Source organism: Gopherus evgoodei, chromosome 4, assembly GCF_007399415.2.
Source record: "Gopherus evgoodei ecotype Sinaloan lineage chromosome 4, rGopEvg1_v1.p, whole genome shotgun sequence".
In the NCBI taxonomy this organism is placed as follows: domain Eukaryota; kingdom Metazoa; phylum Chordata; order Testudines; family Testudinidae; genus Gopherus; species Gopherus evgoodei.
In genome coordinates, this window is record NC_044325.1 from 130,107,851 (window position 1) to 130,133,832 (window position 25,982).

Consider the following 25,982-nt stretch of genomic DNA (forward strand, 5'->3'; position numbering starts at 1 on the left):
TTGCTGGGGAAGAGAATTGCTGTATATCCTTTAGAAATGTGTTCCTGTCACTTGGACTATTAAAAGCTGTCACATTGCCAGGTTTCCACACCCTTTCAGAATGTGACATTACTGGAAGTTTGGCTCAAAAGGCCAAAATTATCTTACTGGACAGTATTTGATTAATAGAATTATAAAACCATAGGGTTAAAAGGTACTGCAAGGGTCTAGTCTCATCCCCTGTCAAAATGTAGGATTGGCTGTGTCTAAGATCACTCAAGACAGATGGCTATCCAGCCTCTTTTTGAAAACTGGCAATGAAGGAATTTGCATGACTTCTCTAGGCAGTTTGTTCCATTGTCCTACTGTTCTTACAGTTAGGATGTTTTTCCTGATATTTAATCTAAATCTGCTGTGCTGTAGTTTGTACCCATTGCCTCTTGTCTTAGCCTCTCTGGCAAGAGAAGACAACTTCTCGCCATCTTTTTTATGGCAGCATTTAAAGTATTTAAAGACCACTTAATCTCCTCTTTTCCAAACAAAACATACCCAGTTCCTTCACCCTTTGCTCATATGGCTTGCATCCATTCCTTTGATCACCTTTGTTGCTCACCTCTGGATCGTTTCCAGTTTCTCTACATCCTTTCTATACATTGGTGACCAAAATTGGACACTATACTCCAGCTGAAGCCTAACCAGTTCCGAATAGAGCAGTACTATCACCTCCCGTGACTTGCATGCTATGCCTCTAAATTGCGTTTTTCCCCATCACCTCTTCTCCACCTGTTCCTGTGCACACACAGCTTGGCTATCTTGTTCTTTTCTCCCCATGGCATTCTTATTCCAATGATGGCTGGCAGCTCTGCCCCCACTGGCAGTTATGGCCTCTGAAGGCAGTCCTTATAGTAGCAGTCCCTAGACTGACTGACTCTTCCTTGTTGACAGCTGCTTTTATGGGCATCCAGGCTCTTTGCCATTAAAAGCCTTAAAATGAGTGGAAGGATCTGGAAACAAGGAAGTCCTAGCACCATGTGACCAGCCAGCTCTCAGTAGATCACAAGCAAGTGCTCTGCTGACCCAGCTTTAGGGGTAACCACTCCTTTTGACAACAGCTAGATGTTGTCTGGGGGAGATGAGCTGTACCACCTCAGCTTCATGCCTGTTCTCTGATGAGTCAATTGTATCTCATACCCCTACAGCAGCAGCAGCTCCTCCCCCAAACGCTCATGCTAGAGATCCCCCTGGCAGCTTTCTCCTGACCCCTTATCTAATTCAATCTGGTAGAAAATCCTTTTGAATTGAAATAGAAGTTTTTTTTTTTTTTAAATGTATTTAGTGTGAATAATTTGATCTTGTTTTCTTCTTCCAACATTGAAGACAGGGTAAAAAGATAATACTATGGCTTTTCTAGTTCATTTTCCTTAAAATAAAGAAATAAATAGTGGAATTTTCTTGAGCAAATGGAGCCCACTAATGTAAAAACCGATCATGAAGGAAAGGGAAACTGCATTTCCAGCTCTCTAAAAACACCACCATTTAATTTTATAACATAACCAGGGGTTTATTCCACAATAGAAACTGCAACATTTGATACAAGCTACCCCAAAAAAAGAGAAAGCCAAAATACAGCAGTGGCAATTACTTTACAGTGCTTTTTCTGTCTTCTACTGCGCTAGTCCATCAGTGACACTAGGACCTAAACATTTGCTTTCTGTACATCAACCAATGCTAAAAGCACCAACACGCTGTTCAGAATTGTAATTCCAGTCACTGCAACCAGACATAGAAGTTATTGCTCAGATAAATAAACCTAGTCTACAAAAAAAATACAAAGTGAAAAAAACTAAAGTTTCCAAAAAGAGTTAACAGAGTAAACAAGGGATATCCTCAAAAGAGGATCTATTGAGATTCATGGTGCAGTTTTTCTGCACCTAAACCAAGTTGAATTATGTATGCTGGTATATCCCAGAGAGAGGTAATTGAATGCTGTACAATAAAAGGTGCATGTTTCAGATGCCTTCCAAACTGGAGGAAACCCCTACTAAACAGTGAGCATTTCAAATCTCAACAACCACAAATAGCTCAAGAGAAAAAATACAAAAGTTTCAAAAATTGTTTGCGTTCTGAAAAATGATCCCATGAGAATAGAAGTAGCACCATTTGCAGCCTGGCTCTTAAACCAGCCCTGTGACTTTATGGAGAAATTCTGATAACCTTCCTTAATGGAGTCCTGACTGACTTCTGGTGAGTTTTGCTTTCAATATTGAGAGTCCTTCCCAGTACAGCTGATACAGATGTAGTCTTCCTTCTCTGCCATCTCAGGAGAAATGCCCACACATACCTGATGGAACCACTGATTGCAACTGCCATCACACTGGACCCAATCCACCTAATTGCAAAGAGCAGACAGATTAGTGTTCAGAGAAAGGCAGCAGATAAAGTGCAAACCTTCTGTGGTAAGTTATCTACCTACTTGAACCAGCCAACATCCTACCCTGAGGGACTGGCTTAGTGACTGCTAGGGTAACAGTCAGCTTTTGCACTGTGGTCAGTTTCACAAATGTAACTAAAGCGGTTTGGTCAAGTGCAGTGTCCTCCCTACCATTTGCACACAGTTTAAAACCTTGAGGAGGTGGCTTGAATTTGGGGTTTTTTGTTTTTTTTTTTTTGAAGTTTTTCTCTCGTCACTGTGCACAACCCTCACAAACAGCAGGGGAGCTAACACAGAATCCAAGGGGGCATGAATATACAACTCAGCCCCTGCTGTGCATGTACAATCCTGGGACTGGACACATCAATTGCCTGCTGCCACATGGTGCTTTCTACTGCATAGGGGAGTGTCTCTCTATGCTCAGTGAACATGAGGGCAACAATCTATAATGCCCTAACATTTTCTCTTGGGATTCTGGTGCTCTCCCAGCCTCCTGTACAGGCAGTGAAGGGTGGAATGCTCTTTGCTGCTAAATTCAAGGATGGCTCCACATGCCCACATCTCTCCCCAGGTCTATGCAGAGCTCCCTCCTTCCAGTCATTCCCAGCCCAGTGAGGGGGGCCTGTGTGAAGCCTCTACCCTCCAGCTTTGCCTCTTATTATGTTTGGCTATGCAGGGGTGAGAGGGAGTCTCCCACTGCTCCTGTCTGCCCAAGCCATGAAGCCTTCGTATACCTGTATCCCAGGGGCACTGATGGAGTCACAGCTTGCTTGCACCCCCTGCCATCCCTTCACTGCATCACTCTGGCTCAATGTAGACATTCTCCTAGCATCTCCTCCACTCTCCTGCCAGGTTTGGTGCTGGAGTCTGAAAGGATGGTGACTGCTTAGCTCTCCTCTCTGACTTTGGGAACAGTTCCAGGTAGGGAAGAGGGACCATCTTAGTTCCCAAGCTCCGTGTGGAAGCTGTACTGGTGATACTCCTTGAGTGGCTGAGAAAGAGTGTGCACTCCTCCAGAAAAGCAATGAACAGGGATGACATCATGTAGGGAGTCAGGCACTAGGTGATTTTGAAAATCCCACTAGGTGCTTATTTGCATCTTTAGGCCCTTAAACACCTTTAAAATCTGGTCAAAAGTTACCAGAACAGAAGGCGTTCTCTGTCTAAATCACTGTTATGTTGTAACTTAACCAGAGATGAGAACAAATATACATAAAGCAATATAAGTTTTAAATCTACTGTGTCCTTCTAATAAGAACAGCATTAATTTGAAACCCAGAAGGATATAGACCAAGAAGTTGTTAGCTCCACCCTGTGACGTCATCATGAAAATTTCTGTTTGAAAAAACCCTCATTCCATGTTACCTGTTAGAGGTGTAGGGAGAAGCAATGGCTGAGCACCATGCATTATTCTTACTGCATCACTAAGGCCTTACCCCAGTGGTTTATTACTGTGGCCCACAATGTGTTATGTGGGCCACAGCTTGAGAATCACAGCACCTCCCCCCCCACCCCGCACCAAACCCTCTACAGTTCCCTGTGCCCAGCACGCCCCCCTGCTCAGAGCCCCCTCCACAGAGTGGGCCAGGACGGGTGCACTAGGTGGGGGATCCAGACCCTGCGGTGAGAGGCTGGGCAGCTGGACCCTGGGACTCCACTGTATGGGCCCAGGTAGCTGGCCTCTGGACCCCCACCCTGAGTGGCCAGGTAGCCCAGATCCCTGTGCCAGGCCAGGAGTAGAGCCCCAGGCAGCTAAAACCTGGCATCTTGCAAAATGGAGGATGAGGAATAGCTCAGTGGTTTGAGCATTGGCCTGCTAAACTCAGGGTTGTGAGTTCAATCCTTGAAGGGCCATTTAGGGATCTGGGGCAAAAATCTGTCTGATGATTGGTCCTGCTTTGAGCAGAGGGTTACACTAGATAACCTCCTGAGGTCCCTTCCAACCCTGATATTCTATGAGTCTATGAAACCCCTGGTTCCCAGCACCGCCCACTCCCTCACAGCCGAGAGGCACCTCCTGCCCCAAACCTGCCCAGAGAGCCACTCACCAGCCCCCTCCTGGCAGGAGCCCTCCTGCAAGCTGCCAGATGTTGTCTCTCCTTCAGCCAGCCCCACCCCCTATCAGACCAGGGCAGCAAATCTTGAATTTTTTTAGCACACAGCTAGGCTGCAGCTATGTGCTAACTGGGCCACGGGTTGAGAACTGCTGCCCTAGCCACTTTCAGAAATCACACAAATTAAACTAAATTGGGTTAGAAACTGATTCAGTTAAATTAGAGCAACCACCTTTGTGTGGGCACACAAATTGGTTTACTAGCGGTATCACAGAGCTTATACCTGTCACAGAGTTCAGCTTACTCCTGAGACAGGACTTCTCTCAACAACAAAGAAATTCTGGAACTTGTAGCCCAGTAACCCTTAGATGCTAAAGCATGTTGGATATAAAAAGACTTGCTTTCCTCAGTCTGGGGGAGGACCAGGGATATGGTAGGACTTGTCGAGTTTCTCTCTGCCACGGAGGAGATGAAGGATGGGCAGGTGTAGTGATCTTTGCAAGGGGAAATGCTAAAGGAAGAAGCCTACTAAAGAAGCCTTAAAAGGCCCATTTGAGACCCTTGCATTAAGAGGGGAGAATCCCTGAGAAAATGAAGGTGCTCCAAGACTCTGAGGGGGCAGTACCCAAGGAATTTGGTATGGTTTGCCTTTTTGGATTCTGTCTACCCTGGAAAGGGGATTTTTTTTGGCTCAGCCAGAACCATCCAGCCAGTGGGGAAAGTGAGGCATGGGCCCAGCCTGACAATATGATTAATGTCAATTTATTTGGTGACAAGCCAAACCACATTAAATTGGCATGAAACATTCTTAAACTGATTTAGGAATGTCCACACAAAGGGGCTTGTGTTGATTTTCATATTTCAATTGAGAAACTGATTTAGCTCATGGAAACTGTGTGTAGACACAACCTAAGATTTTTAAAAACAGCCCTTCAAGCAGCCTTTAAGGAGAAACAGTAGTAGCTTTTCTGTCAAAGAAACACAGTAGGATTGTAAGAAATCTGGAATTGTAAGGACCTCCCTCCAAGCTTAACAGAAGATGCAGCAAGCAGCAGCCAGCTGCCAAATGGACCTTTAAGAGCTACTTCTGTCTGTCTGTCTGAAAAGTGAGTTATTGGAGACACTGGGAGAAGTTCCTATGAAAATGTGATTCAACTCTAAGTAGTTCCAATAGTTGCCAGGTACTCAAAGAAAAGTGCCTGTAGGGAAGAGATTAAAGGAAAGGATGAGCTCCTCAGGTTTTCCAGGTGCCCAGTGTCTGAACAGGGGTGGCTCTAGACATTTTGTCGCCTCAACCACAGCGTCATGCCACAGGGCGCGCTCTGCCACTCCAGTGGACCTCCCGCAGGCATGCCGCCGAAGGCACCCTGCCTGCCGCCTTCCCGGCGACCGGCAGAGTGCCCCCCGTGGCATGCTGCCCCAAGCACGCGCTTGGCGTGTTGGGGCCTAGAGCTACCCGTGTTTCTGAAATAGCTCTCACTCTCTTTGTCGATGATGTTGGTCTAACAAAAGGATTAGGGATCAGTTCCGATATCACCTGCTCCCTGCATTTGGTGCCCCACAGTAGGCTTCCCATTCACTGACCTCATCTCCTTCAGGCTCCAGGCAGTTCACCGCAGGGCAGATTGCATCTTCATCCTCCGAGTCCTCCTGCTCAGAGAACGACATATCCAAGGGAAGTAGGTGGCTTTCACTGGAGCGCTGCACCTCAAAAAGCTGTTCTCGCTCTCTCTCCAGTTTGCTATTGCTGAGATCCTTGGAGGGATTCAGTTTCAATTTCTTCTTTTTGGGTGTTTTCAGTTTTTTTACTTTTGCTCTCTTCTCACCACAGAAGCCCTCTCTTTCAAAGCGCCTCTTTAATTTTCTCTCCACAGAACCAACTCCATCTCTCTTCCCCCGGCAGCACTCGTTCTAGTGGGAAGGATATTGAAGCAAAACCCTAAGGACTCTAATCTGTTATTCAGTGATCTATCTTCCCCTCCAACATACCACCCATCCACCGCTACACTGAAAGGAGGGCCGCTCTCTATGGCACACTAAACACACTCACCCTGCAGCTATTTTTAAGGGCTGAACATTGGGTCAAAGCAAGGAGTTGGAATGAGTGAGTGACTCCCTCCTTTTTTTCTCTCCTCCAAAAGCAGCTTTACAAGTTTCCCGTTTCCAAGGAAAAGCCTCCTCTTCCCCACTGGATTCATTAGTATCTGGTTACTATTAGAATCAGAATGGCCATAATTAAGTCATACAAATGACCAGTAAATGCAGTTTTAGGATGCAGGAATGCAACACAAATTATATTTACAGACAGAGAAACCTGCAGAGAGAGTTGCACAAAGTTCCCAACCCCTCCTGAAGACACACACACACTTTCGAAGTTTACGGAGTCCAGCCAGAACCTCTCTGCTTGGGAAAGGCTCCAAACAGAGGGATCTGTGGTGTTGTCAGATACCTGCCTTTTCACTTGTTGTTCCTATTGCTGACCTCTGTTCTGTTTGCAGAACAGGGTTCTGCTTTGTGAATAAGATCTGGTAGAGCTCTTGTATTTCTGGCAGTGAAACCTGTAGCAAATGGGCTTCCATCAGCAGCTCATCCAGCTCTGCGCTAATGGCTACAACAACAAAACAAACATTTTAATGTTCTAATGTCAAGGTTTGTGATAAATACAGAGATTTAGAAAATTCTTTCCCAACAGTCAAGGCCAGTTTAATTTTTTGTCGGCCCAGTGCCAAACATATTTGCGGGCCCCCACTGGGGAAATATGGCATGTGATGGGGGGTGGTCCGCTGAGTGGGGGCCGGTTGGGGGTAATGAGGTGCAGTGCAGCGGTAGTGGCCCCACTCAGCCCAGCACAAGGGCACTATTTACATACTCAAAACTGCTAGACGCAAACTGGCCCGCCCAGGCCTGTTCTGCCAGCGTGCCCCTCACCCAGAGACTTCTCCTACAGATCCCTATGCCCAGCACCCCCTGCCTTGATACCCCTCCAGGTGACCTCCCACCACAACTGCACAGCACCACGCTGGCACACCATACCCCCTGCCCAGCTCCCCTACTGTCCAGCATCCACTTCACAATCCCGCCATCACAGCTGTACAGTGCCCCATATTCCTGAGAGAATTCTGCATCAAATTCTGTGCATAATATTTTAAAATTATGATTTTTTTTAAACAATAAACAAAAGTTGAAGCTCCACCATGGACGTGGGGAGCACAGACCACTAGCTGCATGGAGGTGCGAGAATACCCTGTGGCCTCCCCCGGCCCCCAGGGACAGGGATTTGGCAGTGAGGCTGAACCTGACACAGACATAGAGCAAGGGCCATGCCTGCCACAGAAACATCCTGGGGCCCTGCCCCTTTTGCCCCAGGCAGACCAGATGTGGGCAGGGAGGCTCAGCCTGGCAGCAGGATCCAAGTGCAGAGGGACTTAGTGTGGGGGTATCCAGATGGGGGTAAGAGGGTTCTGTGGGGGGCAGTCTGGGTGCAGGCAGCTCAGTGGGGGATCTGGATGCACAGAGAGGTGCCAGGTGCAGGGGCAATGGGAGTCTGCAGGAGGGACCAAGTGAAAGTGGTTGGAGCTCAGTACGGGGGGGGGGTGGGGTGGGGGAGGCTGGTTTGTTTACCTGCTGCATCTGCAGGTTCGGTTGATCACAGCTCCCACTAGCCACGGTTCACTGCTCCAGGCCAATGGGGGCTGTAAGAAGCCATGGCCAGCACGTCCCTCAGCCCACGCTGCTTACCTCAGCCCTCCATTGGCCTGGAATGGCGAACCACGGCCAGTGGAACTCGCGATAGGCCAAACCTGCGGATGCAGCAGGTAAACAAACCAGCCCCCTGGTGGGCCGCGGGCCGAAGGCTGCCAATCCCTGCCCTATCCCCTTCTCTTCCCCATCCCATGCCCCTTCCTTCCCCACTGCCTGTTCCCCTGCCCCACTGCTGGCACTCACTGTTGTACAAAATGAAGGATGGCTCCAGCACACAGAAGGGAGCTTAATGAGCATGAGGACCCAGAAGGTGGTGTCCAGCTGCAAAGTCCAGGGAACTGAGCAGCACCTTCTTTTTTCAGCCAGGAGGCGCAGCACTGCCTTCACAGAATAGGTATGCTCATTCCACCCCCGTCCTCAAGGCTCCTCCCCAGCCTCTTCTCTGCCTCCTCTCCCCAGCGGCAAGCATGGTGCAGCTCTGTTCTTCCCCTTCCCTTCTGCCGGCAAACAGTTGATCGGCAGCACGGAGGGGGAGAGCAGGAACGCAGCTGTGAGAAAAGGCAGGGGAGGGGGAGCTTGGCTGCCCTACTGCAGCAGGAGCCTCAGTGCCAGCAGCACCAAGCTTCTGCCCCCCACAGGAATGGGGGGGGGCGCGGAGAAGAGTAGGCCTGCCCGGGGTCCCCCTGGAGTGTGGGTCTGGCGCCATGGTAAATCCGTTACTGGCAATAATGCATAAATCAATAAGGAGGAAAATTTGGGGAAGATTTTTTATGCTTAACAGTCTTTGTGCAAAACATCTCTAATAAATCTGGTCAGATTCATTGTTGTCATTAGAGATGAAAAATAAAGTAACTAAAGAAAAGATAAAGGCCTGTGCAGTAACTTGTGGGCAGTCATATGGTGGTGGAGACTTTTACTGGGAATGGCCCCTGTCAAACTCTCTGGGTCACTATCATAAAAATGACTTATTCAGTGTCTGGGTTATGATTTCTATCGCAGCTGTTAGATGCCTGTCCCTCAGCCTCTCTTGGCTGCTTCTCACCAATTTGAAGTAACATGAGGGAGTGAGTTAAATAATCGTCCTTTGAATCAAAGGAAAAAGATTTTCAGAATCACAAAGGAAAAAGGTGAATCGGATACAAAACCATGGAGCGAATCCACAGTAAAGCCAAGTATGGGCGGGGGAAGTTACAAATACAATACTTTCGTAAATCTCTAACTGAAATGAAAGACTGATACCTAAAACTGGTTCTCACTGTATAATTACTGTTAAGCTTTAATACACCCATCTTTTCCATTGAGCTTTTAAAGCAGTTTAAGGCATAACTCAAAATGCTAATGTAAATACATTAATATTTTTGTACAAGGACTCTGTGCAAATCAAACATGTACTGAATCCATAACTGACTGTGGAATACGTAAATAAATGTACAATTATCACTAATTAAGTTCCATATTAACAGCACACAAAAGTAAAAACTAAATATAAGGCCAGACCTTGGAATCTGAAGCAGCAAATGTCTGGAGTGAAAGGCAGGAAGCAACAAGGGTGGTTTTTGAGAGAAGTGGAAAGATGCCATTTGTACTACGCCCTATACTGGTTTGGTCCACGTTAGACCATCTATGCTAGGAAAAAGACCATTACTCACCTTTGTAACTATTGTTCTTCGAGATGTGTTGCTCATATCCATTTCAGTTAGGTGTGCGTGCCACGTGTGCATGCTCGTGGGAAGATTTTTACCCTAGCAACTCCGGTGGGTCGGCAGGTCACCCCCTGGAGTGGCGCCGCCATGGCGCTGGATATATACCCCTGCCGAACCGTCCGCTCCTCAGTTCCTTCTTGCCGGCTACTCCGACAGTGGGGAAGGAAGGCGGGTGTGGAATGGATATGAGCAACACATCTCGAAGAACAACAGTCACAAAGGTGAGTAACTGTCTTTTCCTCTTCGAGTGATTGCTCATATCCATTCCAGTTAGGTGATTCCCAAGCCTTACCTAGGTGGTGGGGTCGGAGTGAGATGTCACAGAGCGCAATACGGCGGAGCTGAAGGCTGCGTCATCCCTAGACTGCTGAACCAGGGCATAGTGGGAGGCAAAGGTGCGGACCGAGGACCAGGTCACTGCACGACGGATTTCACAAATGGGCACGTGAGCGAGGAAAGCAGCTGATTATGCTTGAGCCCTGGTGGAGTGCGCAGTCATGTGGCCCGATGGGTCGTGAGCCAAGTCGTAACAGGCACGGATGCACGACGTTACCCAGGAGGAAATCAGCTGCGAGGAGACAGGAAGCCCCTTGATCCGCTCAGCCACCGCGACAAAGAGTTGGGGGGTTCTGCGAAATGGCTTAGTTCGCTCTATATAAAAAGCAAGCGCTCTATGAACATCTAGGGAGTGTAGCAGCTGCTCCCTGAGAGACGAATGCGGTTTTGGGAAGAAGACAGGGAGGAAGATCTCCTGGTTAACGTGGAAGGCCGATACCACTTTGGGGAGAAAGGCCGGATGCAGTCGTAACTGCACCTTGTCCCTGTGGAACACAGTATACGGGGGGTCCACCGTGAGGGCCCGAAGTTCCGAAACCCGTCTCGCGGACGTGATGGCCACCAGGAAAGTGGTTTTCCAGGGGAGGTAGAGAAGGAAGCAAGTTGCTAATGGTTCAAAAGGAGGGGACATGAGTCTGGCAAGAACCAGGTTAAGGTCCCACGTTGGGGTAGGGCAGCGTACCTGAGGGTAGAGGCGCTCTAGGCCCTTAAGGAACCTAGACACCATCAGATGAGAAAACACCGAGCGGCCATCCTCTCCTGGGTGGAATGTAGAGAGGGCAGCCAAGTGGACCCTCAGAGATGATACCGCCAAGCCCTGTTGTTTGAGGGACCAGAGGTAAACCAAGATGTTGGATATGGAGACCTCGGCGTGAAGGAAGTTCCACTCCATGCACCAGCACACGAAGCGCTTCCACTTGGCCAAATATGTAGCTCTAGTGGAAGGCTTCCTGCTACCCAGGAGTACCTGCTGCATCGGGGTGGAGCAACGCAGCTCAGAGTGAGTCAGCCATGCAGGAGTCATGCCGTGAGGTAGAGCGACTGAAGGTCCGGGTGACGGAGCTTACTGTGGTCCTGGGTGATCAGGTCCAGATGAAGAGGCAGGGGAACAGGGTCGGCTATGGATAGGTCTAGCAACATGGTGTACCAGTGCTGTCGAGGCCACGCTGGAGCTATCATGATCAAGCGGGCTTTGTCCCTGCGTGCTTTCAGTAGGACCTTGTGGACGAGTGGAAACGGTGGAAAGGCGTAGAGCAGATGTGTTGTTCACGGCACAAGGAAGGTGTCCGCCTTTGAACCCGGTGAGAGGCCTTGAAAGGAGCAGAATGTCTGGCATTTCCAGTTCCTGCGGGATGCAAAGAGGTCTATCTGGGGAAATCCCCACTTCCGGAAGAGTGAAAGAGCAACGTCCGGGCGAAGCGACCATTCGTGGGAAAGGAAGGATCTGCTGAGGTGATCCGCCAGCGTGTTCCAAACTCCTGGGAGAAAGGACGCGATGAGGTGTATAGAATGGGCTATGCAGAAGTCCATAGTCGTAAGGTTTCCTGACACAGGGGTGAAGATCTCGTGCCGCCCTGTTTGTTTATATAGTGCATGGCTGTTGTGTTGTCAGTGAATACCAATGCAGGGCTGTTGTGTAAGTGCTGTCGGAACGTCTGACAAGCGAGGCGGACCACTCTCAGCTCCCAGATATTGATGTGAAGGTCCAGTTCGTGAGGTGACCAACGGCCTTGGGTGTGTAGGTGCCCGAGGTGAGCCCCCCAACTGAGGGATGATGCGTCCGTTGTGAGGGACGCCGAGGGCTGGGACGGGTGGAATGGGAGCCCCGCACACACCATGGAGGGATCCAGCCACCACTGGAAGGAATCTAGCATGGTTGAGGGAATGGTGACGATAGGATCCATGGCTGGACAGTATTGCGAGTTGAGCCAGGATTGGAGGGGCCGTAGGCGCAGTCTTGCGTAGTTCGTTACGAATGTGCAGGCCGCCATGTGGCCCAAGAGAGCGAAGAAAGTGCGTACCGAAGTTAGCGGAGCCGCTTGCAGCCTCCGGATGATGGCCGTCAGAGCCTGGAACCGTGGCAGTGGTAGGCAGGCTTTGGCAAGAGTCAAGTCCAAGGTGGCACCAATAAACTCTATCCTCTGAGTGGGGATTAGAGTCCATTTTTCCACATTGATCTTTAGACCTAGATGTAGGAAAAGATTCTTGACAATGCGGACGTGACTGAGGACTCGCGTCTCGGAGGTCCCACGGATAAGCCAGTCGTCCAGATACGGAAAGATGTGTATCCGACTGCGGCGAAGGTGGGCGACGACTACAGCCATACATTTGGTGAATACTCTTGGGGTTGTAGAGAGGCCGAACGGGAGGACCGCGAACTGAAAATGCTGCCGGTTGACCACGAACCGGAGGAACCTCCTGTGAGGCGGGAAGATGGCTATGTGGAAGTAGGCATCTTGCATGTTGAGGGCGGCGTACCAGTCTGCAGGATCCAGGGATTGGGATAATAGTCCCCAGGGATACCATACGGAACTTCAACTTTACCATGTATCTATTGAGTTCCTGCAGATCGAGGATTGGTCTGAGACCTCCCTTCGCCTTGGGGATCAAGAAGTAGCGGGAATAAAACCCCTTGCCCCGCTCGTGCTGCGGTACCTCCTCTATGGCTCCTTTGGTGAGGAGCGTTTGCACCTCCTGTAGGGGGAGTTGCTCATGAGAGGGGTCCCTGAAGAGGGTCGAGGGAGGGGGGTGGAAGGGGGGGGTTTGAAATAAATTGCAGATAGTATCCAAGTTCCAGCGTGCGTAGGACCCAACGATCTGATGTTAGCTGGGACCACGCAGGGAGGAAAGAAGAAAGCCGGTTGGAAAAGGGCGGGGATGGATCCTTTAAAGAAACTGGTACAACGCCCTTGGGAGCACCTTCAAAAGGAAGGTTTTGGCCCGGAGGAAGGCTTGGAGGAGCTTTGGTTCTGTCCCCCTTGGTTGCCTGATTGCCTCCGGTGGCCGTTTCTGCCTCGCCATCTGGCGAAGTCTTGTCTCTGCCGGGGTTGAGGATAAGGGCGGTGCTGTTGGGGTTGGAAGGGCCTGCGCTGAGTTACAGGTGTGTGCATCCCTAACGAGCGCATAATGACCCTGTTGTCTTTTAGGCTCTGCAGCCTAGGGTCAGTTTTGTCCGAAAACAGTCCTTGGCCCTTGAATGGAAGGTCCTGAATAGTGGGCTGGAGCTCCAGGGGGAGGCTGGAGACTTGCAGCCACGAGATACGGCGCATAGTCACACCAGAGGCCAGAGTCAGGGCGGCCAGAGTCAGCAGCTCCTTAAATTTGTCCGCCGCCGCCCAGGTGTTGTAGCTATAGCGACTAAGGAGGGCTTGCTGGTTGGACACCCGGCGCTGGAGGGCTCCCACAGAGTAAACTTTACACCCAAGCAAGTCCATGTGCCTTGCGTCCTTCGATTTAGGGGCTGGGGCCTGTTGGCCTTGGCGCTCCCTCTCGTTAACCGACTGGACAACGAGGGAGCAAGGAGAAGGATGTACATATAGATATTCATAGTCCTTTGAGGGCACCATGTATTTGCGCTCTACTCCTCGTGAGGCAGGCGGAACAGAGGCCGGAGACTGCCATATTGTAGTGGTATTGGCCTGTATGGTCTTGATAAATGGGAGAGCCACTCTAGTAGGGGCATCGGATGACAATATGTCCACCACTGGGTCTTGGACCTCCGGGACCGCCTCGGCTTGTAAGTTCATGTTCTGTGCAACATGCCTGAGGAGGTCCTGGTGGGCCCTGAGATCAATTGGAGGAGGGCTGGCCAACGAGGTTCCAGCTACAGCCTCGTCAGGGAAGGATGAAGGAGGAGAGACCTGGAACGAGCGGGTCTGATGAGGGCTCTGCCTGAAGCATCGTGTCCGTCTCCCTGGGGAGCTCGGAGTCCTGAGGCTGGGTCAACCCTTCCTCCATAGTAGGAGGGGGAGGGCATGTAATCGTGGCCTCCGGTGCCCTGTGTTCCGAGGCTGACGAGCGCGGTGGACCTAGGGGAGGGCCTTGGGCCTGATGGTACACCCAGGGTGTCCAGAATCCCCACTGCTGCGGACCATGATCGTGAGGCTGGGACTCGCTGAACAAGGCAGCAGGCACGTCGGTGTCCGAGGCATATACATTGTCCGCCTGAGATGACAGGGACGGCTGTTGGGACAGCCATGGAGGAGCCGAATAAGGCTGGTATGAGTCCCTCACTCCCGTCGTTGGAGATCTCCTCGGTGCCGGGGATCGGTACTGGGAATCGCATCGGTGCCGAGACTGAGACCGGGAACTGCAACAAGCGCGGTGCTGGAAGGTCGACCTGGATCTCAAGTGTCTATGATGGGACCGACTGCAAGAGTCTCGGTGCTGGGAGTGGTGCCTAGAGCCGGAGCGGTATCGAGAGTACCGACTGGGATGAGAGGTGGATCTGTGCCGTGAGTATGACCGGTGCCGCCTGGGTGAGCGGTGCCAGGACTGCGAGCGGTGTCAAGATCGGGATCGACCACGAGACCTGGAGTGGTGCTGGGACCTGGATCGGGACCAGTGCCGGCTCGTCGACTCCAGCGAAGGAGGCCTCATAGCGGCAGGCTTGCCTCTGGAATGGAGAACCTGCACCAGCGGTGCCGGGGGTTGAGGCAGGGCAGATTCAGTCATTGCAATAAGGTCCCTGGCTGAGGAGAATGTCTCCGGCGTGGAGGGGACAGTCAGCTCGACCACAGGTCTCACCGGGGAGCTCTCCTGGACCGGACTCGACGGCCCTCTCAGGACCAGAATCAACGGTACCACAGTCGTCAGTGCTGCGGCAGGGGTAGGTGCCGGGCAATCCAGACGAGTCTGCACTGAAGGTGTGGAGGAAGTTGAAGGCCTTCGGTCAGGTCCCTGCGCCGGAGGAGGCCGGTGCTGAGGTGTCTTGGTGGCGTGGTCTGGTGCCAGAGGAGCACTGTCAGCGCTCGGTGCCAAGGACGGAGGGTTAAGGGCTGCCTCCATAAGGAGAGTCTTTACCTGAAAGTCCCTCTCCTTTTTAGTCCGCGGCTTAAAGGCCTTGCAAATGCAGCACTTGTCGGAGATGTGCGATTCCCCGAGGCACTTTAAGCAAGGGTCGTGGGGATCGCTTGTGGGCATCGGCTTTTTACAGGCCGAGCACGGTTTAAACCCTGGTGAACCGGGCATGGGCCCGGACACCGGGTGTGGGGAAGGGCTAGAGCCCAAACCCCACTAAACTATGTACAACAACTAACTAACAACTATAAACTATAAAACTAATTATACTATGGACTAAGTCAACTATACACAACAAGAGATAAGATGAACAAAGAGAAGCTAGGGAAGTGGGAGGACAGCTAAGCCGCGCTCCACTGTTCCAACAACCGACACGGGCGGTAAGAGGGAACTGAGGAGCGGACAGGTCGGCAGGGATATATATCCAGTGCCATGGCGGCGCCACTCCAGGGGGTTACCTGCCGACCCACTGGAGTTGCTAGGGTAAAAATCTTCCGACAAGCGTGCACGCACGGCGCGCACACACCTAACTGGAATGGATATGAGCAATCACTCGAAGAACAGATCAGTACGATAATGGAGGTGTCATTTGATTAGTAAAAATCTACAGAAGTGCCATTTCAATAGTGTCATCCTCTGCAGCATGGCAGCAGGCACTCACTGCCTGCCTGGCTCCCAGCTCCAGGCCTTCCGATTGATTGAATTTTTGATAATACAATGTTGTTGGAAATGGGTCAAGTTGGGTATCATTCGAAAGACCTTTCTTCCATGGACCACTGGTACCAAACATGAGAACCCTAGAACATTATGTAGATACATATTTGAGAAAAATATACCTCTACCTCAATATACCACGACCCAATATAACATGAATTCGGACATAAGGCGGTAAAGTGGTGCTCCGGGGGGGCGGGGCTGCGCACTCCGGTGGATCAAAGCAAGTTTGATATAACGCAGTTTCATCTATAACGCAGTAAGATTTTTTGGCTCCCAAGGACAGCGTTTTATCGAGGTAGAGGTGTATTTAGAAATCAACTTTTTTAAATTATTCTTTACAACAGGGATGCATTGCTTACATAACAAAAAAGAGACATTGACTTTTGGTAAACCTAGGGAAGTCAGCCTGGTCATATAGGACTAAAAACATCATAGTGTTGTCTCTGTCTAAGGAACCACTGCTAAACACATCATCATACTGATCCTCATCCATGCTGCTCTTGCGTACCTCCATACAAGGCAGGTTGCTGGCCCAACATTTGCCGTGTGGTTATCATCTGGTCTTTGCACAAACAGTTGATTACCTGAAAGACTGATTTAGAAGTGCATCATATTTCACATGCAATTGATATGATTACTCCATCCTCCAAGACCCATCCATACCCGGTTGGGAAGGGTAGCTTGGGATGCACTAAATCATCCCAGAGCCATTCCATTGCGTGACAATTTGCCCTCTTAATAGCAGGTATAACTGCACCCAATCTTAGTGACACTTTTTCTCAGTTTGCCTGCTTCTTGGAAAATGTCCACCAACATACCTCTGCAAGTGTCATAATGCTGGTCTTCAAATTGTAAGTCAGGCACATGAATACCTCCAGTGCATTTATGAACTCATAAGTGACTGTCTCAGCCATTCCAAGCACCTTCAGAGCAAGCAGAGTACCTTCGGAGACTGAATCAAATACTGTCCACTAAGATAATTTTATCTTTCCAGTCAACCTTCCAATACTGCCGCATCCTAAGAGGGCGCAGAAGCCTGGGAGTGCAGTGACTTTTAATAGTCTGAGTAATGGGAACACATCTCTAAGGGACATAGAGCAATTCTGTTCCCCAACAAGCACAAAAAAACAATCTCGTGAAAGTCTTAGGTAGTGCCTCGCAGAGAGCACTAGAACATGTGTGTCTTGTACAAAAATCTGGAGTTAGGTAGCACCTCTCTCTGCAGTATTGATGGCATGCAACATAATTTTAACGACAACCTCTCGATGAGAACTACGAAGGATCTTCACTGAATAGTGTGAGGAAGTAGTTTCATTACATCCGGAAATGACAAAATTCTTTGAGCAATTTTTCGCATGCTAGAATGTTTTTCCTGTAAAATATAGGGTTAACTTGTCCTTCATGAGAGTATGTGACAGTAACTTCTTCATTGTGACATTTGAGATGTTTGTGGAGTCAATGATTTTGTATTGAATAGGTGCAATATCATAAAGTCTCTTCTTTTCGGTAATATTGATTCCTCTGCATTCATTTCAAACAGGAGATGGACTTTGTCATAGATGCAATATTTCCTGTGTCTTCATAATAAAGTGTTCAGCCAAGTCTTGACAGGTGTTAACGGTTTGTTGAGAGCTTGTACTTCGGTCATACTCTCTCAAACTGCTATGCCGAAAGGCCTTCACTGCAATAAGGTACCAGTCACATTGTCAGTAAGTGCTGGCTTAGAAAGTCCTTGCAAGACATGCATTTGCTTTTGATAGTGCCACATTTTTTGGATCTTTTAAGGATATATGCTGAGTTTCATTTCTGCAGACAGGATGGCTAAAACTGTGTCCACATCCCATAGTTCATCTTCAATAAATACTTTAGGAGCCTTTCTGCTAAACATTTGTTCCTCTTCAATCCCATTCAAAACACCTACATAGCAATTTATCAATTCCAGCTGAGTCCCACAGTTTGCAGTAGAAAAATAACTATGTTTTACATACATTCTTGGTGTGACACTCAATGTGATACACAATATCATATGTGGGGCCATCTTATGTCAATGCACCACTTTCCTTTATTTTTCATTCAACATTCTCACCAAAATTTGACTGCTTCATACAGTTTCTCACTCATCTCATGTGTTGAAACAGTGCTTAATGGGTGCCTTCTGACTTCCCACAGAAGAAGCAGATGTTCTTATAGACTCACAGACTAAGGTCAGAAGGAACCATTATGATCATCTGGTCTGACCTCCTGCACAATGCAGGCCACAGAATCTCACCCACCCACTCCTGGAACAAACCCTTAACCTATGTCTAAGTTACTGAAGTCCTCAAATCGTGGTTTAAAGACCTCAAGGTGCAGAGAATTCTCCAGCAACTGACCTGTGCCCCATGCTGCAGAGGAAGGCAAAAAACCTCCAGGGCCTCTGCCAATCTGCCATATTTGGGGTCGGGAAGGAATTTTCCTCCAGGGAAATCAGTTAAACCCTGAGCACGTGGGCAAGACTCACCAGCCAGCATCCAGGAAAGAATTCTCTGTAGTAACTCAGATCCCACCCCACCTAACATCCCATCACAGATCATTGGGCATATTTACCTGCTAATAATCAAAGATCAATTAATTGCCAAAATTAGGCTATCCCATCATACTATCCCCGCTATAAACTTATCTGGCTTCAAGACTAAGCTTGATATGTCTTTTGCCCTCACTACTCCCCTTGGAAGGCTGTTCCAGAACTTCACTCCTCTAATGGTTAGAAACCTTCATCTAATTCAAGTCTAAACTTCCTAGTGTCCAGTTTATATCCATTTGTTTTTGTGTCCACATTGGTACTAAGCTTAAATAATTCCTCTCCCTCCCCGATATTTTCCCCTCTGATATATTTATAAAGAGCAATCATGTCTCCCCTCAGCCTTCTTTTGGTTAGGCTAAACAAACCAAGCTCTTTGAGTCTCCTTTCATAAGAGAGGTTTTCCATTCCTCGGATCATCCTAGTAGCCCTTCTCTGTACCTGTTCCAGTTTGAATTCATCCATCTTAAACATGGGAGACCAGAACTGCACATAACATTCCAGATGAAGTCTCACCAGTGCCTGTATAACGGTACTAACCCTCCTTATCTCTACTGGAAATACCTCGCCTGATGCATCCCAAGACCGCATTATCTTTTTTAACGGTCATATCACATTGGTGGCTCATAGTCATCCTGTGATTAACCAATACCCTGAGGTTACTTCCAACTGATATGTCCCCAATTTATAACCAAAGTTATTTTTATTAATCCCTAAATGCATGACCTTGCACTTTTCACTGTTAAATTTCATCCTATTACTATTATTCCAATTTACAAGGTCATCCAGATCTTCCTGTATGACATCCTGGTCCTTCTCTGTGTTAGCAATACCTCCCAGCTTTGTGTCATCCACAAACTTTATTAGCACATTCCCACTTTTTGTGCCACGGTCAGTAATAAAAAGATTAAACAAGATTGGTCCCAAAACCGATCCGTGAGGATCTCCACTAGTAACCTCCTTCCAGCCTGACAGTTCACCTTTCAGTATGATCCGTTGTAGTTTCCCCTTTAACCAGTTCCTTATCCACCTTTCAATTTTCATATTCATCCCCATCTTTTCCAATTTAATTAATAAATCCCCATGTGGAACCAAATCAAATACCTTACTGAAATCAAGGTAAATTAGATCCACTGCATTTCATTTATGTAAAAAAATTGTTACCTTCTCAAAGAAGGAGATCAGGTTGGTTTGGCACAATCTACCTTTTGTAAAACATGTTGTATTTTGTCCCAATTACCATTGACCTCAATGTTCTTAACTACTTTCTCCTTCAAAACTTTTTCCAAGACCTTGCATACTACAGATGTCAAACTAACAGACCTATAGTTACTCAGATCACCTTTTTTCCTTTCTTAAAAATAGGAACTATGTTAGCAATTCTCCAGTCGTAAGGCACAACCCCTGAGTTTACTGATTCATTGAAAATTCTTGCTAATGGGCTTGTAATTTCATGTGCCAGTTCCTTTAATATTCTTGGATGAAGATTATCTGGGTCCCCCGATTTAGTTCCATTAAGCTGTTCAAGTATGGCTTCTACCTCTGATGTGGTAATATCTACCTCCATATCCTCATTCCCATTTGTCATCCTACCGTTATCCCTAAGCTCCTCATTAAAGACTGAGGTAAAGCATTTCTTTAGATATTGGGCCATGCCTAGATTATCGTTAACCTCCACTCCATACTCAGTGTTTAGCGGTCCCGCTTCTTCTGTCTTTGTTTTCTTCTTATTTATATGGCTAGAGAACCTTTTACTATTGGTTTTAATTCCCTTTGCAAGGTCCAACTCTACATGGCTTTTGGCCTTTCTCACTTAATCCCTACATGTTCTGACCTCAATAAGGTAGCTTTCCTTGCTAATTCCTCCCATCTTCCACTCCTTGTAGGCTTTCTGCTTTTTCTTAATCACCTCTCTGAGATGCTTGCTCATCCAGCTTGGTCTACTCCAGCATATAAATTTTTTCCCTTTCTTGGGATGCAGACTTCTGATAGTTTCTGCAACTTTGACTTGAAGTAATTCCAGGCCTCCTCTGCCTTTAGAGCCACAAGTTCTTCAGTCCAATCCACTTCCCTAACTAAATTTCCTTAATTCTTTAAAGTTAGCCCTTTTGAAATAAAAAACCCTAGTCCCAGATCTATTTTTGTTTATCCTTCCATCTAGTTTGAACTGAATTAGCTCACGATCACTCGAACCAAGGTTGTCCCCTACAACCATTTCTTCTATGAGGTCCTCACAACTCACCAAAAACAAATCTAAAATGGCATCCCCCTCTTGTTGGTTCTTCAACTACTTGGTGAGGGAATCCATCAGCTATTACATCCAGGAAAATCTGAGACCTATTATTATTACTAGCACTTGTCCTCCAGTCTATATCTGGGAAGATACAGTCTCCCATGATCACACAATTCCCATTAGTGTTTACTTCATTAAAAAGGTCTCTATCCATATCCAAATCAGATCCCGGCAGTCTGTAGCACACCCCAAGCACTATCTCAGGGGAAGCTCTAGTAGCTTTCTTTCCCAATGTGATTTTTGCCCAGACAGACTCTGTCTTATCCATTCCATCACTACTTCTTTCTTTACAGTCTACCTCATCACTGATATACAATGCTACTCCACCACTTTTGCCTTTATTTCTGTCTTTCCTAAACAGCACACAGCCTTCAATACCTGTACTCTAGTCATGATTATTATTCCACAATGTTTCTGTTATCCCTACAATATCTGGTTTCACTTCTTGCATCAGTAGCTCTAGTTCCTCCATTTTGTTACGTAGGCTCCTCTCATTAGTGTACAAACATCTTAATTTTTGCCGTTTGGCTTCACTGTCATTCTCTACCCGATTTGGCACAGACATTCTACCACCAGTATCACTTATTAGACTGGTATCTATGCTACCCTTCCTCCTTATGTCCATTCTCCTGCCCGTGGCTGTATCCTTTCTTATTTTGTTTTCTTCCCTCTCAATGTTAAATTCCATTGTGGCGATTACTTGGACATCTCCCAACAATCTCCCCCAAATTCCTAGTTTAAACCTCTCTTAATCAGTTGTGCCAGCCTCCATCCTAGAAGTCTATTTCCCTCCTTACTCAGGTGAAGTCCATCCCTAGAGAAAAGTCCTCTGTCCATGAATACTTCCAAGTGGCCATACATCCCAAAGCCCAACTTACAGCACCACTGCCTGAGCCATCTGTTGATTGCCATAATCTTGTCACACCTTTGTGGCCTCTCTCTAAGAACGGGCAGTATCCCACTGAAGATCACCTGAGCCTCGATTTCCTTAAGCGTCTTCCTCAGCCTGGCATAGTCTCCCTTGATATGTTCCAACAAGAATCTAGCTCTATCATTCGTTCCCATATGAAGGACAATCAGCAGATTCTTTCCTGCTCCCGTTAGGATCCTTTTTAGCCTCAGGTCCACATCCTATATCCTAGCACCAGGCACACAGCACAGTCTTCTGTTCTCCTGCCTTTTCCTGATGAGGGTGCGATTCTCCAGTCTATACCCTGTTCCCTCTGGCTGCAAGTCCTCTCGAATTCTATTGTCCCTTGCAATCCTCCGCAACCCATCCCATATACCCCTGGGGCTCATATTTGGTGTTGTCTCCATTGACTCTTCCCCTCTTCCTATAGGACTAGCTGTTCTTCTCTTCTTCCTTGCCCTCTCACCTTCAGCGATCACCTGCTGTGCCTCTTCTTCATTTTCCAGCTCTGCAAACCTGTTCCTGAGCTCTATTTATCCTTCACTGGCCCATCTTTTCCTCTGCCTGGTTCTCTTAGTCACACGCTTCCACTATCCACTTTCCTTACCCAGCAGTGTCTCCTCAGAATTCTTTGGTCCTGCTTCCATCTGCAAGCCTGAGCTTTTCCCTTCAGCCTCCTCATGTCTTTGCTCCATCATCTGCTCAAACTCCCTTCTAAACTCAGCCAGAGTTTCCACCTGCATCTCCAGTCCTCAGATCTTTTCTTCCATCAGCTCTATCAGGTGACACTTCATGCAGACGAAACTCTTTTCAGGTACCCCCTCCAGGATCATGTACATGCCGCAGCTTCCACATCCAGTCATCCTCATTGTGTCTTTCAGTGCTGAGTCTGTATCGGTCAAAGCCTTCCCACCTAAAACCTGTTAGTCCAGGAAACACAAACCAAAGCAAACCACCACCAGCCACAGCAAAACAAACCCCCAACAGGCACCAGAACACTGGCTGAGCACCATCCACTCCCTTCATTAGCCTGTCTACTCCTCTGCCTAGGTCTCTTAGTCTCCTCTGCAAACTCCCCTTGCAAACTCCCACTGCAACTCCACTGTTCACAACTCTGTTTGCTGGCTCCTGTGCTGCTGCAGCAGATCTAGTGTAAGGTGAACCTTGCCCACAGCGGGCACTTGTCCCAGCATCTTCAACTTTTTCCTGATGCTTGATATACTTCCTTTCCAACCTTCCTAAATTCAGTTTACGCGCGCATGTCTTATAGCATGCAAGATGCCACTAAATGTTGTGTTTAACCAGTCCTCCGCAGTGGTATTGTCCAAAGATTCAACTACTAGTTGGTATGCTTCATTTCCCCATTGATGTCTAAAACTATCAAGACCAAAGTAAAAACAAGAATTTTGTAATAAATTACTTTGGTATTGTAATTAGTTATGTCATGTATGTTAGGTAACAATGCGCATACCATTTGCGGATGGATTCCAGTAATTTCTGGCTGGATGCTGACGTCTTAACCATTGCCTCACTACAACTCTTTTGAAATAATAAACAAAGTTGACAATCAATACCACTAAACTGTTTCTTTTTTGCTGATGATGGCGAATCAACTTGAAGCACTCCTATTTATAGTAATCTGGAACATTACAAAATATTAATCAGGTATGTGCTGTGCATTAACTGACAGCACAGTACTGTCAGCTGAGGGTCACAATTTATCTTTGTGAGGGCTATATGTTTGACAAGCCTATGTTAAATTACAATTTAAAAAATTGATTTTTGAACATTTTTTGAATATATATCCACTTAATTGTTATAGATTTGTCATGTCTGGTACCATTGTATTGATGTGAGAAAGGGCTCTCCCAACTCAAGCCATTTCTGCAAACATTGTATTATCAAAATTTCAACCAACCGAAGGACGTGGAGTTTGGAGCCCGGGGAAGGCAGTGAGACCCCACCGTCATGCCGCAGAAAGTGACACCATTGAAATTATGATTCTGTAGATATTTATCAATAAAATGACACATCACTTACCTTTCTATCATTTACTTGCCCAGGGAATTAACATGCTCCTAGACTATGAGGCCTGCCTTAGAAAGATGATGTCCATTCATCTGGCTTCCCAGCTTGTGGTTCAGCCCAAACTGACTTTATGAACAAATCCCTCTAATCTCCATGACTCAAAAGCAAGGACCAGAGAACAAGGCAGGGCCCCCATTTTTATGCTTCAGATCTCCCAGTCATATATTGAAAAATGTAAGCGAAGCATAACAAACCATGAAAGGGAATGCAGTTCTGTCCTGAAGAAAAGGGAGAATGTAAATACATGGTTCTGTTATCCCAGTCATGAGGCAGAGACAAAGATATTGCATCAATTGTCTGAGATACCTAAGGAAAGAGAAACATTTATTAAACATACCTTTTTGTATAACAAATTTTTAGTTAAATGTGTCAGACGTTGCAACAAAACAAACACTTATTTTTCTATTTGAAATGTTTTAACTTTTAGTATCACAACTCATTAATTCTATCAAATTCCTTGAATCCTCCTTCACCTTAAACCTGGAAATTTATTAAAAGCCATGTTATGGCTGGACTTTTTACATGAAAAGCTGTGAATTATGGATTCCACAGAGACCATGCAAAGTGTCCCCACTGCACTGATCTAGCTTCTTCTACCACTTTATAAGATCTCTAATGGAAAAGTGTGGGCATGTACAGTGGAGCCAAGTTATGGTCACCTGGGAATAACAGACTTTCTTGACTTTGGTGTCTGTAAAATCTCAGTCCCAATGCTGCATTAATATAACTTTTATAGCTAATTTCCTTGACTTCTTAAAAATGAGACGGGAATTCTTGCACTGAGATTTTGTACTAGTCACAGGATTAATTGCAAGGACAGTTTAAAGTGTAGATTAACATGCATCAAAACACATAGATTAGAAAGTAACTCGTAGCTATTAAATAAAGGCTGTCTTCTCTCCTGAACTAACCTTTCATTGACCTCAGGGCATTTCAGCTATGAACTGAGGCTAGACCACACACTTCAATTAAATCTAGAATTCAACTTTCTCCTCCAAACAAGTCTGACACCCCAGTGTAAACAAATATTCTTTTATAGGAGGACACAGTGTGGTCCAGTGGCTAGGGCACTGGCTTGGGACTTAGTAGACCTAAATTCTATTCATATCTTGATGTCTTCAAATCCAGGTGGGATGCCTTTCTGGAAGATATGCTTTAATGGACTCAATACAGGGATAACAGGGTGGAAACAGAATAAGTGCCAGATTTTCAAAGGTACTGAGGTGCCTAAAGATGCAGCTAAGCACCAAATGGAGTTTTCAAAAATGACCAAGCAGATTAGGTGCCTATCTCAATGGAAACCATTGGGAATTAGATCAGTTTCAGATTAGCAGCCGTGTTAGTCTGTATCTGCAAAAAAACAGGAGTACTTGTGGCATCTTAGAGACTAACAAATTTATTTGAGCATAAGGTTTCGTGGGCTATAGCCCACTTCATCGGATGCATAGAATGGAACATAAAGTAAGGAGATATATATACACATACAGAGAACATAAAAAGGTAGGAGTTGCCCTACCAACTCTAAGAAGCTAATTAATTAAGATGAGCAATTATCAGCAGGAGAAAAAAAACTTTTAAAAACCCCACTTGATGCCTAACTGCATCTTTAGGCATCTCAACACCTTTGAAAATCTGGCCCTAAACCAATTGCTCATGACTATTTTTTAGGCAAATTTTCTCAAACTAAGCTAAAACTTCCACATTCTTCACTAAAGTCATTAGCCAAGATATTCAAACTTGGGTGGTTAAAGTCACGTATTTAAATATGTAAGTTATCTGGTTATCTTCAATGGGAGCTGTGGTTGCTCAGCAATCGTAACAAGTAGGACAAGTTTATTTAGGCACTTGAATAAGGACTTGGGTGCTTAATTTTATGGACCCCATTTTAAAATTTGTAGCAGAAGTATCTGATTTACATGACTACCAAAAACAGCTAGAATTTTTCTTAAAACATAATTAGGCAGGTCAAAAGTGACCAAATAGACAAATCTGATATTGAACAAGATTGGGCTAACAAGAGTAAGACATTTCAGCCAGTTGAGAGATTTACTTCAAGCTACAGACACCTTAAAAGTGACCTGCAAAGGAGGTTTTGTGGTTTGTTTTTTGATGCACAAAGACCTGAAACTTTTCTTTTAAAGTATTTTGGGGTTTGTTTTTTGCCTTAGAAAAATCAGAAAAATCAAGTCT

General features: G+C 46.8%; 1 protein-coding gene across 3 annotated transcripts in view; it reads right to left on the reverse strand.

Moving 5' to 3' along the window:
- Nucleotides 1-1,494: 1,494 nt before the first annotated feature.
- Nucleotides 1,495-25,982, reverse strand: part of KDM5B (lysine demethylase 5B) — a 211,111-nt gene continuing 186,623 nt past the window's right edge. For all 3 annotated transcript variants that reach the window (XM_030561061.1, XM_030561062.1, XM_030561059.1), the window contains 4 exons: nucleotides 23,987-24,098; nucleotides 6,918-7,072; nucleotides 6,049-6,375; nucleotides 1,495-2,368 (listed from right to left, as the gene is read on the reverse strand). In XM_030561061.1, coding sequence (XP_030416921.1) covers nucleotides 2,237-2,368; nucleotides 6,049-6,375; nucleotides 6,918-7,072; nucleotides 23,987-24,098 — 726 coding nt within the window. In that variant the 3' untranslated portion in view covers nucleotides 1,495-2,236. The remainder of the gene's footprint in view (nucleotides 2,369-6,048; nucleotides 6,376-6,917; nucleotides 7,073-23,986; nucleotides 24,099-25,982) is intronic.